At 40.0% G+C, this 12,048-nt stretch overlaps 1 protein-coding gene across 1 annotated transcript; it reads right to left on the reverse strand.

The window, feature by feature from the left end:
* Positions 1-8,650: 8,650 nt before the first annotated feature.
* Positions 8,651-10,870, reverse strand: LOC122048674 (subtilisin-like protease 4). Its single transcript, XM_042610210.1, has one exon. The coding sequence runs from the start codon at positions 10,868-10,870 to the stop codon at positions 8,651-8,653; it is 2,220 nt and encodes a 739-aa protein (XP_042466144.1).
* Positions 10,871-12,048: the final 1,178 nt, after the last annotated feature.

The following is a 12,048-nucleotide window of genomic DNA, read 5'->3' on the forward strand; positions in this document are numbered from 1 at the left end:
CGTTAGTTCGAATCTTGCCTCAGTCCCTTATTTTGGTATTTCCGTTTCCTTTTATGGCTTAAGGTTAATTCTGACTTAAGATCAATTGAGTTCCTATTTGTTCACAAAAAGGTCGTAGACCAGTTGGGTGGCCGGATTCGGTTAAGGTTCGGTTCAGGTCCACGGTTCAAATCTTGGTTTTGATAATTTTTTTGTCAAAACTTCCTTCATTTAGTAAAAATACCAAACGATCTCAAAAAATTGCATAACAATATTCTAAAAATTCCTAAAAATCTCTGAATATGAATATTTTTGAAAATGTTTTCTAAAATAAAGTAAATAACCCTTTTAAAGCATTAAGTAATTTAAATTAATGTTTTTTTAGTTAGTCAATTAAACTTTTCATTTCGATACTTGGCTTCCAGACAGTGGCGAGACACTAGGCCTTCTTAGTTATTGGAGCAACAACCACTTTCTAGACAAAGCTGCATAAAGAAATTACATGTTTAATTCTCTTGCTGAAAATGCTAAGTCTAATTTCAATTTCTAAGTTAAACAAGTTTTTGGAACCAAATAGAGGTTCGTTCCTACGGGGTTAGTCAAGTATTTTCTAGGCACACATGTTTTTGATATTTTTTTGATTTGATTTTGGTGAAACCTATAGTACCAGTTTAATCCTCTATAATTTTTAAAAGCAGAAATATTTGAACCGTTAGACTTTCTCAATCTTTCTATTTCTTCTTTTAATTTTTCATTTTCAAGTTTCAATTTATCAAAATCCTCTATTAGACATGATTTTGCCAAAAAAAAAAATTGCTTCTAGAATTTCATTTTTTAATTTGGTATTTTTATTTTCTAATTTATACATGAATTTTGCCATAGCCTTAATACCAAAGTAAAGCTGATCAGGAGGTAAGGCATACCTCACTTACCATATCAGACTTGAAGCCTAATTCTCCCCCTGCTTCGCTGCATTCATCTGAGGTCGCTCCCCCTTCATCGATGCTGGGTTCTGATGTACTTTGCCCTTCATAGCTTGCCATAGTGCTATCCCGACATATTCTTGATTCTCGGACTCAGATGATGAAGTGTCGTCCCAAGTGACTTTTAGGTTCTTGTGCTTCTTAGGAATCTTGACCTTGTCCTTCTTGAGTTCTGGGAAATCTTCTTTCAAATGTCCTTCTTTTTGACACTGGTATCAACGAACCCTTCTTCTATTTCTTTGATTTTTCTTATTCTGCATTTCTTTAAACTTATTAGATCTAAATAACTTTTTGAAATTTCTTACCATATACGCTTCCTGATCCTCTTCTGAGTCTAACTCGGGTTCATCCTTCTTGGTTGCGTTTAGTGCCATTATTTGACTTGATTCCTTAGTTGTCCCTGCACACCTGGTTTCATGTAATTCAAGAGTGGAAAACAATTCTTCTAAGGTACTTACCTCCAGGTCCTTTGAAATGTAATAGGCGTCGATGATTGACGTCCATTCTGGAGTTCTAGGAAACACATTGAGTGCGTAGCGTATGATGTCCCGGTTTATTACCGTTTCACCGAGGTTCTCGAGACCAATAATCAATTCTTTTACCTTCGCGTGTAGATCGGCTACCTTCTCACCTTTTTCCAGACGAATGTTCGTCAGTTTGTTTTAGAGGATGTCTCTTCTAGCCAGTTTTGCTTTGGATGCCCCTTCGTGGAGTTCCAGGAACTTCTCCCAGAGTTCTTTGGCCGATGAGTAGCTTCCGATGCGGTTGACTTCTTGAGGCGGCAACACGCTTAGCAGGAGATATTCCGCACGGTTATTCGCTACGGAATCACTCTGCTCCTTCTTTGTCCACTGACTCTCTTCTTTTTCTTCTCTATTCTGATTCATCGAAGCTACAAAGTCATACTTTATAATTAACCGAATTTCGAAATCAGTTTTTAGGAATACCTCCATACGACGCTTCCAGTGTGCGAAGTCCCCCTCGAATTTTGGTGGAACGATGCTTGGTCCGGCCATCTCGTTGCTTTGATCGGCGGTTAGTCCTCCTGAAGCACCTTGCTCTGATACCACTTGTTGGTCCCTTTGGAGGCCGGCAAGAGGGGAGGGGTGAATTGCTCTACAAAAATTAAATAACTTTTCTCAGATTTTCAACAAATTAACAAACACTTGTAATCATAAAAAGAAGAGACTAATTAAAGAAATCAGACACAGAGGGTTTACTTGGTTTGTAATCAGAGGATTGCTAATCCAAGGAAAAGATAGCGCACTATCTGATGATCTCCTCTGGGCGGAGTAGCCTCTTACAGCGTTGACAGCACAAACAGAAAAGTAAATCACAGAGAAATTTATTACAAGTTAATTGAATAATCTGTGCAAATCAGTGCTATATTTATAGCACTGATCGGGGCGCCCTGAAGGGTTCGGGCGCCCTAAGGGAATTAAATTTTATCCCCCAACGTTCATATAGAGACAAAACTCGATCTGATCAAAATCCACTTCCGGGCGCTCGGAATGGTTCCGGGCGCCCAGATGGTCCGGGTGCCCGGAATGGATCCGGGCGCCCGGACCACTTAAGTCAACCCAGTTGACTTTTTGTGGTCTGGTTCCACTGCTCTGGTTCAGCTCGTCTCGGTCCGAGTCTTCTGTTCCGGCTCCACTAGCTTGGGTGATCTCGGCCATCCGGAATAGGACACACCCGAACCCAAATTTCGGTCTTCTCCTCGAGCAGCCTTCCTTCCCAGTTTCTCGCCCCTCGAACGCGCGTGTACGTTCTTCTCGTCTGCCGGTGTACTCTTCCGCGGTCATCTTGTCCCTCGGACGCACCGAGCCCGTCGGCTCTCTCCCGTGCCGTCTTTTTCGCTAGCCGCGCCTTCCGCTCGACTTCCTGTGTTCCTAAGCTCTTATACACTTAGACACAAGGGTTAGACAAAACATGACCTAACTTAACTTGTTTAATCACATCAAAACACCTTGGGGTTCCAACAATATTGCATCTCAGATATTGACTTATCTTGTTCTGATTAATAAACTAGGATTCTTAAATTATAGAAATTATTTTTAAAAAATATTTTTCTTAAATTCTAGGATAAAACTTTTATGTTTTCAAAATTTCCCATTTTTAGAATTTTCAAAAATCAGCTTTAGCCTTAGAATAGATAAATCCCTTAGAAAACATACTTCTATAGATATAAGGTTTGAGCATCTCACCAACACATTAGGGTTAACTTGTTTGTGTATTTCTAAACTTAGAAAGGGGTGAGATGCATAGGCAGATTGCTTAGACTTAAGATGCTTATTTCAGTGCATCAACACAAGTCTAAGCGTTAAATACAAAACACATATCAATCAGGTTAACTTATTCAGTTTAGTCAAACACTAACTGATTACAATTGACTTAACCTAACTAACCAAGTGAAAGTTGCTATCCTTTGATAGTCAGTAAGTAACTAATTGGTTAGATAATTTTTTTATGTTAGGTTCAGGGGGAGAATTAATTCAAATTTCTTTTATTTAGTTTTCCTTTATTGAAAATATTTTATAAAATTAGTTTTGAAAAATATTTTTTTTACATCCACTTTTGAAAAATATTAACCTTTATAAACTAAGTTTTTGAAAATTGGATTTTACAAACTCAGTTTTGAAAATTAAAAATTATATTTTGTTAATTTTGAAAATTAGAGTTTGTAAACTTACCTTTTATAATCTAAAGATGAATTTTATACAAATTTATTTTTGAAAATTTATATAAACTTATTTTAAAAAATTAACTCTTTCAGAACTTAATACTTGAAAATTACTATAAATTTAAAAATTAGTTTTTTGGATGTTACAAACTTAGATTTAAAATTTTATAAAATTGGCTTTATTTATCTTACTTTTTGAAAATTAGCCTCTATATAACTTATGTTTGAAAATTGTTCTTTAATTTTGTCTTCCATTTGCAGGCTTATTTTGAAAGTTAAGTTGATTTTCAACCTAAGTTAGCTATTTTTCAAAACTTAGTTATTTTGAAAAACTTAAAAGAAAATTTTAAAGCAAAATTTTCTACTTTAAACTCCCCCAAGTCAATCTGATTTTACTTCGGATTCTCTATTACATTATTTTCTTAATTGCTTATTTTTATCTATCCTATGTTCTTTTTTGATGAATGTCAAAGGGGGAGGGTTAGGTAGTTTAAGTTAGTTAGCAACGAAAAATTACCAAAAATAAAACAAGACTAACTTAACATCATTGTTTGTAAGTGCTAATTTATTACATATTTTTTCACTAACTTAACCAGGTTATCATTGCATCAAAAAGAGAAGATTGTTGGTGCGGTTAGTACTAACGATCTAACTCAGGTTTTGATGAATGACAAAGTAGGTTAAGTTAGTTTCATTGTGATATAACGCTTTGACCAAGTGTGTAGGTGAAGCCCAGACAGGTCGACGGGATGACCGGATGTCTGGTATGAAGCTCAGCTAGGTCAATGGGCCGATTGGATAGCTGGCATGAAGTCCAGACAAAGTCGATAGGCTGATCGGATGTCTGGCACGAAGTCCAGACGGGTCGAAGGGCTGACCAGATGTCTGGCAGGTAAGTTAAGGTAAGTCACTGGAAGAGAGTGACTGTGAAGACGCGTTCCCGGGAAAGGAACTTAGGCGCCAATCCAACTTAAAACTATTTCGGAACTCTAAGTTGAGATCTTGACTAGATTCCGGTCTCGGTGAGAGGGAATCTAATTACTACTCATTCCTTATATAAATGTTCTAACACTTTGTTTTGCAGGGTAGTATAATTTGCATTTCACCTCGGACTAACGTTTTCTTGCAGTCAGCTAGAAAATAGAGGTCTGAGCGCTCGGAAGGGATCTGGGTGCCCGGACAGTTCAGGTGCCTGGAATGTAAATTTTATCCCGAAACGACGTCTAAACGTGAAGCGCTCTAGTTCGTTGGGCTACGTCATAGTCTAGGCGTCCGGAAGGGATTCGGGTGCCCGGAGCTTCCTATATAAGGAGGCCTTCTCTAGGGCTTTAGTACACAACGACAACGTCTTCTAACGCTTGCTCTACTGCGCTGTGCTCCTGTGAGGCTGCGACGCTGCGAAGCTTCTCCGACAACGTGCTGCTAAGAATTTCTTTTTCTTTTATTCTGTTGTCAGTATTCCTTTTAAAAGTTCATGTACTTACACTTTTAACATTTTTACGAACTGCTAGTGATTGTCCGACGAAAGAACTTGACGAGTGCGGGCCTTGGAGTAAAAGTCAACGAAGGCTCCGAACCAAGTAAATCGGTTTGTGTTAGCGTTGTTCTTTTATTCTTTTCCGTTGCGTACTCTCTACAAAGGTTTCTTGGTGCAATCGACCTTTAGGGTTTCGATGTTTGACAATATGACCAAGGGTTGACCCAAATAGGACTTGATGTTTGGGAGAGAGAAGTCTAGTCAGGACTAGATGACTAGCAAAGGTAAGTCCTAACCAAAGGTTAGGCAAAGTGGAAGTCTCGGTAAGTGAAGCTGGGCCCTAGAGTGAAGCTAGGTGGTGGAAGTTCCGATGAGTGAAGTCAGGCCTTAGTGAGTGAAGCTAGGTGGTGGAAGTCCTAGTGAGTGAAGCTAGGTGGTGGAAGTCCTGGTGAGTGAAGTCGGGCCTTAGTGAGTGAAGCTAGGTGGAGGAAGTCCTGGTGAGTGAAGCTAGGCCCTAGTGAGTAAAGCTAGGCGGAGGAAGTCCTGGTGAGTGAAGTCAAGCAATGGAAGTCCTAGTGAGTGAAACTAGGTAACCCTAGGAGGTAACCCTAGGTTATACTTGAATTCTGTTAACACTGTTTTTATCTATTGTGCTAACTCAATATTGCAGGGAAGTTCAGCTAGGTCGACGGGCTGATTAGGTAGCTGACACAAAGTCCAGACGGGTTGAAGGGCTGACCGGACGTCTGATAGGTAAGTGAAGGTAAGTCACTGGAGGGGAATGACTGTGAGGACGCGTTCCCGGGAAGGGAACATTAGGCGTCGATCTGACTTAGATCCATTTCAGATACCTAAGTCGAGATCGTGACTAGATTCCGGTATCGAGGAGACAGAATCTAATTAATATTTTATTTAATGATAAACTGTGCTAACACTTTATTTTGCAGGATATATATTTGTCTCGGACTAAAATTTTCTTGCAGGAAGGAAACCGCTGGAAAATAAGGGTCCGGGCGCTCGGAAGGGATCCGGGTGTCCGGAGGTGAATTTTATCCCCAACGTCACTTCGCCAAGTGGAGATTCTTGGTTGGCTCGACTACGTCATATTCAGGGCGCCCGAAAGGATCCAGGCACCCCGAACCTCCTATATAAGGAGGGTAAAGGCTGGAGTTAAGACAACAACGAACGATCTACTCTCTTGTGCTCCTGCGACGCTTCTCCGACAAAGTGCTTCGGTTGTCTTTTTCTTATTGTCGGTATTATTTTCTTAAAAGCAATTGTACTCTTACTTGTAATACTCATTTCGAATTGCTAGTGGATTTCCCAACGGAAGCACTCAACGAGTGTGGACCTTGGAGTAGGAGTCGTCGAAGGCTCTGAATCAAGTAAAAAATGACCTTGTTAGCGTTGCTCTTTCTTTTCGTTTATTCTTTCCGCTGCATACTGTTTCTAAATTTTTTAAATCGCTATTCACCCCCCCTGCGAAACTCATCGATCCAACAACATTTTCGATCGATATTCACCCCACCTCCTCTATCAACTTTCACGATCCAACAGTTTGTAGGATCATATGTCAGGTAAGGGTAAATCCAAGCAGGTCAAAGGTGACCAAATGCTTGGTAAAGGGAAATCCTAGGGGAGTGAACCCAGGATGGTTAGATCTTAAAGAGTAGGCATTAGGTGGTAAAGTCTTGGATGCAAGTCAAACATAAAACCTAGTAGGTCAAATAGAATTAAAGGAGTGCGGCTAGATCCTAAGAGACTGACCCTTAGATGATAAACTTGGAGAAGGGAGCCCCATGCAAAAGATAAGCCTAGTAGATCAGATAGACATACATAATTAAGGATTATGTTGCTTGTTTGTTGTTGTATGATTTTTTTAGGAACTTGGAGCTGAAAGCAAAACATAGAGCAAACAAACACAAATGGTTGAATCAAACTTGACTCAGATTGAACCGGACCCAAACTGGTTTAATAGACCGAACTAACGGTTCGATAGACCGATTGGGTTCTGTTCCGGATTACTGAGTTATTAGAAATGTTGACATATAAGTTGATCAGATTCAACTTTATGATGTGGATGAGGAAAATGATAACTCAGATGAAGTGGATAAAGATAAGACTTGATCCAGATATAGCTTCATCCAAATAAGAGTTGATCCAGATATGACTTCATTCAGATGAGGATCTGATCTAATTCTATAAGAGGAGACAAAGGCTCTACATTCAAGATAATCATTCTTCCATTATTCTATCTCTATGGTTCAAAGAAAAGACGGCAAGGCGAAGCTTTGCGATCGGGGAAGATCTAGGAGGGGTGCATTGTGCTGTGCTCGGGACTTCTAGATCAATCGTTAACTAAGTTTGTTTGTATTTACAAATCATACTTTATCTTTCTATTTTTGTGATTGTGATTTAAATCAATAAGTGGTTTCTCCACCTCCAGAAAAGTTTAGAAAGGAGAAAAACTAGTGGGCAGGCGCCTCCCGTACTTAAGCCTTTGACGTATTGACCCTGGGGGTTAGGAACCAAGTAAATCCGCACATTTGTTTTCGTTCATTATTGTTTTTATTATATACTGTTGCGACTAACTTTGATAGAACGAACATGACAAAATGAGTAAAAGAAAAGTGACAAGTTAATATTCACCCCTTCTATCGATGCCACCGGTCCTATAATTACTTGAGGACTATAGAGAAGACAACGTGCCAAAGAGGACGACGTCAGCGATCGAGGAGAGAGATCGATGAGATAGGGGAAAAGTTGGGCAGGAAAAATCCAAAATTTGCAAAATTAATGACTGAAATTTAATTATGTCGCTAATTAGAGACGAAATTCAATTTCTGTGGCAAATTTTATGATGAATTTTATTTTTCGTCACTAATTTTACGATGAAATTAAATTTTCATCACTAAATAAGCGGCATAAACAATTAGCAATGGAAATTTAATGACAAAATATTAATTACGTCACTAAGTTGTGTCTGAAATAATATTCGGTCACTAAAATTTAGATTGTTAATTGTAGGTTTTTTTTGTAATGTAGAAAATGTATGTAGTTATGCGAATAAGATATGACAAAAATATATGAAAATGTATTGACCCTAAGTCCCCACTTGAGTCGATTAAATGAGCTAAATATATTGAGATGCGAGCCAAATATGTTATGTGATTCAATCATTCAAAGTGACAAAGCATGATGAAAGATGAAATTGATTATGCCCACAAAAGTAGATCAAATAGATTAGGCAATAATTTCTAAAGAGTGAGAATGTAAAAGTAAAATAAGGTAGCTTGATCTATTGTTCAAGCGGGCCAAGAGATATTGTAAAATTATTTTAATAGTATAAGAAATAATTACAAATAAAGCAGACTTGGATTATAATTTAAAATGTTTAAAAAGGAAAAAAAGGATAAATGCTTGTTCATGCAATATTCATAAATTTAGATGTATATACATGAATAAGAATATGATAATTAATATACATATGGGTAATTAATAGCTTCCTTTGCTTTATATATATCATCATCACTCCAAGATGATGGAGATTGGACTTCTGACCACACTCCTCGCCTGGGAAACCCACCTCAATTGCCCTTCAATAGTTGATGACAACGCCCCATAGTCACTCATTCGCTTGAAACTAATCTTGAAGCTCTTCTTCTCATTAACCTTCTCGAAGGTTAAGCTTCTCGGAACTACACGTGCTGAAACCACGTCGGGCACGTCCAACTTTGCGTAGTAAGTTGCTGCTACCTTGCCGACGTTGGTCACGGTCCTTGTGAAGGTCACCGTTCTTGCCTCATTCGTCGGCAATCGGACGGTGATGGAAGGATAGTTGAGCTCTCCTTCTGGGATGCTCTTGATCAACGAGCAGTTGATTTTGCGGTGGACGATGATGCTCACATCGGAGACACTGTAGCCAAGGCCGCAAAGGTATGGATAATAGTCCGTCGGAGAGATGTCGTAGATGAGTCCTGGGTCAAGGACCTTTAGAGGCATGACGTGGCCGGCTCCCACCGCGAAGAAGTCAGCTGGAAGGTTCCTCTCATCAGAGATGGGGTTGTTGGTGTTATCTTTTACGTAGGTCGTCGTCATTATGGCAGATTTGATAGCTGCGGGCGACCAGTCAGGATGGACTTTCTTGATAAGGGCGGCGATGCCGGAGAGATGGGGGCAGGACATGGAGGTACCGGAGATGACATTGAATTTTTGTGTGTTCCAAGCAGCAAGGACGCTGACACCAGGGCTGGTGATGTCGGGCTTGAGGATCCCCGGTGTATTTTGGCTAGGCCCGCGGGAGGAGAAGGAAGTTATCGCCGGAGAGTGGGCCACATGGGTAATGGTGCCTTTGAAGACAATGGTGGCTGTCGGGAGGGAGGATGAGTTGATGTAAGCCTTGATCTTATGTCCAAAGGCATAGGGAATGTGCGACGCCGGCAGTACGTGGAGATCGGCGATAGTGCTGTAGGCGTCTTTCGGTGCATTGACAAGCACCATGCCAGCGCCACCTGCTTTCTTGACGACTTCTCCCTTCTCGATCCGACCGTTGATGCCGCGGTCACAGAGCACAATCTTTCCCTTCACGTCGATACCGTTAAGGGAACCGTTGAGACATAAGGTGGAAGCACCGCCAGGGAACACGAGAGGATACTTTTTCGATGAGAATCCCTGCGGCTGGTAGATGCTCTCGCCGTGGAACTCGCTGTCGTCGCCAAGCTTTACGGTGGCCAAGAACTCACGGTCCATAGTGCTGGCCGCCACAGTGAGTAACCAGGGCGCGTCATTGGATACGGTGGAACTAAACGGCCCTGAGTTGCCGGCCGAGCAGCTGATGAAGACTCCCTTACGCATGGCGTTAAAACCACCGATCGCAATTGGGTCACGGTAGAATGGACCAGGGTCACTACCGAGCGAGATTGAAAGCACATCGACACCGTCCTCCACTGCGGCGTCCATCCCAGCGAGTATGTCGTGCCCTTGACACTCATCATTCATGCAAACCTTATAAATGGCGAGATGCGCAAGGGGGGCCACTCCAGCGGCCTCTCCCCTGGCTAGCCCGTACACATTAGCACGCTTCACGAAAGCACCGGCAGCGGTGCTAGACGTGTGAGTACCATGGCCATCTTTATCAATAGGCGAATCCGTCGATCCGTTCCGAGACCGATTATAGTTGACGAAGGATCGGGCGCCGATGAGCTTATTGTTACAGGACTGCTCGGCCGATGACGATGCGTTCCCTAAGTCGCAACGGCCCTTCCACTTGGGTGGAGGAGGTGGCATGTCGCGGTCATTATACGAAGGATGGCCAGGGGTGATGCCGGAGTCGAGGACGCCTATGATGACGCCTTCCCCCATGTTGGTCGCGTTCCACACACTATGAGTGTGGTGGCGCAGTCCCAAAAATAGGGGCGTGTGGGTGGTCAACGGACGGTAAACCAAGCTCGGAATGGCACGCACAAACCAGTCGACCTTCGACATGGCCGCCACATCCCTCTCCGTTAGCATCGCCGAGAAGCCGGTCATAACATTCCGATAAGAGTGTATAACCCGTGTTGCCGCATCATCTTCTTGGATCTCTAATGTTCCGGCTAGAAGGAAGGTGTAGTAGTCTCCATCATACGCGGAAACATCCAGTTGAACTTCGACGTGAACAATGTATGCTTTAAGCTCTTCATCACAGGAAGCCCCTCTGGTGAACAAGAGAAAAGAAACAAAGGGAAAGAAGAAAAAGATGGAGGTCATTGGTGTAGTAATTGAACGCCACTCTTGTCCTTGTGGATGATTTACAGAAGAGAAGAGGTGATTATTTATAGTATCCAATTAGCAACAATTCGGTGTGTGATTTGTTATTTTTGGTTTAATTTGACAACAAATTAGAAAAACTTACTATAATTATCAAAACTTAAGCATTGTGATCCGTGGTTTTGAATATCGCTCTTGTCCTTGTAGATGATTTACATAAAAGGAGGTGATTATTTTTAATTTTAGCAACCAACTCACATTCGTTAATGATTCGGTGTTTGATCTTGTAGTTTCCTTTGATTCAGCAACATCTAAGGATAATCTAATTAGCAATGTGATTTATTATTTCTATTTAATTTGACAATAAATTAGGAAAACCTATTATTCATTAATGGTTGAAACTGAAGCATATTGATACATGGGTTTGAAAATCAAAATAAAAATAGAAGGAAGTACAATACTTTTCAAACTTCCTCGTGGTTTAGTTTTGTTTTTTAAATGTGTTTTTATTTTTTTAATGATTCAGGTGGGTATATTTCACTAGATTAATTTTGAAGATAGATAATTTTTTTCTTAATTCACCTATTAGGTAAATCGAAAGCAAGACTTATCTACATTTAGAATTTAATCACTACTTAGTTATTTGTCTCATTTAATATTTAAATTTTAAATCTCTTTATGCTCCTCTAAATTTATTACTACACTATATATTCTTTTAATTTTATTTTTTTGATAATTTATGTATCAGAGTTTTCTATAACTAATTTTGAAGATAGACTATTACTAATATTTTTTGGGATAATCTAGATGTTCTGGCAGTGCTCGACTTGGAAGTAAGCGATTGTCATGACCCAAAGATTTTCTTCTCTATAGCAGAGATTGTTGTCTTGCTCGGACAATATTTGTCACTGTATAAAAAATTATAAATAACATCCTTGAGGATATGTGCACCAGATTGTACAAACATAAATATGTAATATTTTTTTTAGCATAAAGGATGAGTTATTATAAGAATCAATAAAAGGGAAATTCAGTAAAGACTATATTTTTACTCCAGATTAATAAAAGCTATATGAACACAGATGAATTATTATAAGAAACAATAACCCATTTTAGAGGATATCAGTAAATGATATATTTATTATAGAATATTTTTGGGATTAACACTCTACTTTGTA

The sequence above is a fragment of the Zingiber officinale genome, chromosome 2B (assembly GCF_018446385.1).
Source record: "Zingiber officinale cultivar Zhangliang chromosome 2B, Zo_v1.1, whole genome shotgun sequence".
NCBI lineage: Eukaryota > Viridiplantae > Streptophyta > Magnoliopsida > Zingiberales > Zingiberaceae > Zingiber > Zingiber officinale.

Excerpts from the sequence above, each read along its gene's own strand:
- LOC122048674 (XM_042610210.1), bottom strand. The coding sequence starts at position 10,870 with ATGACCTCCATCTTTTTCTTCTTTCCCTTTGTTTCTTTTCTCTTGTTC.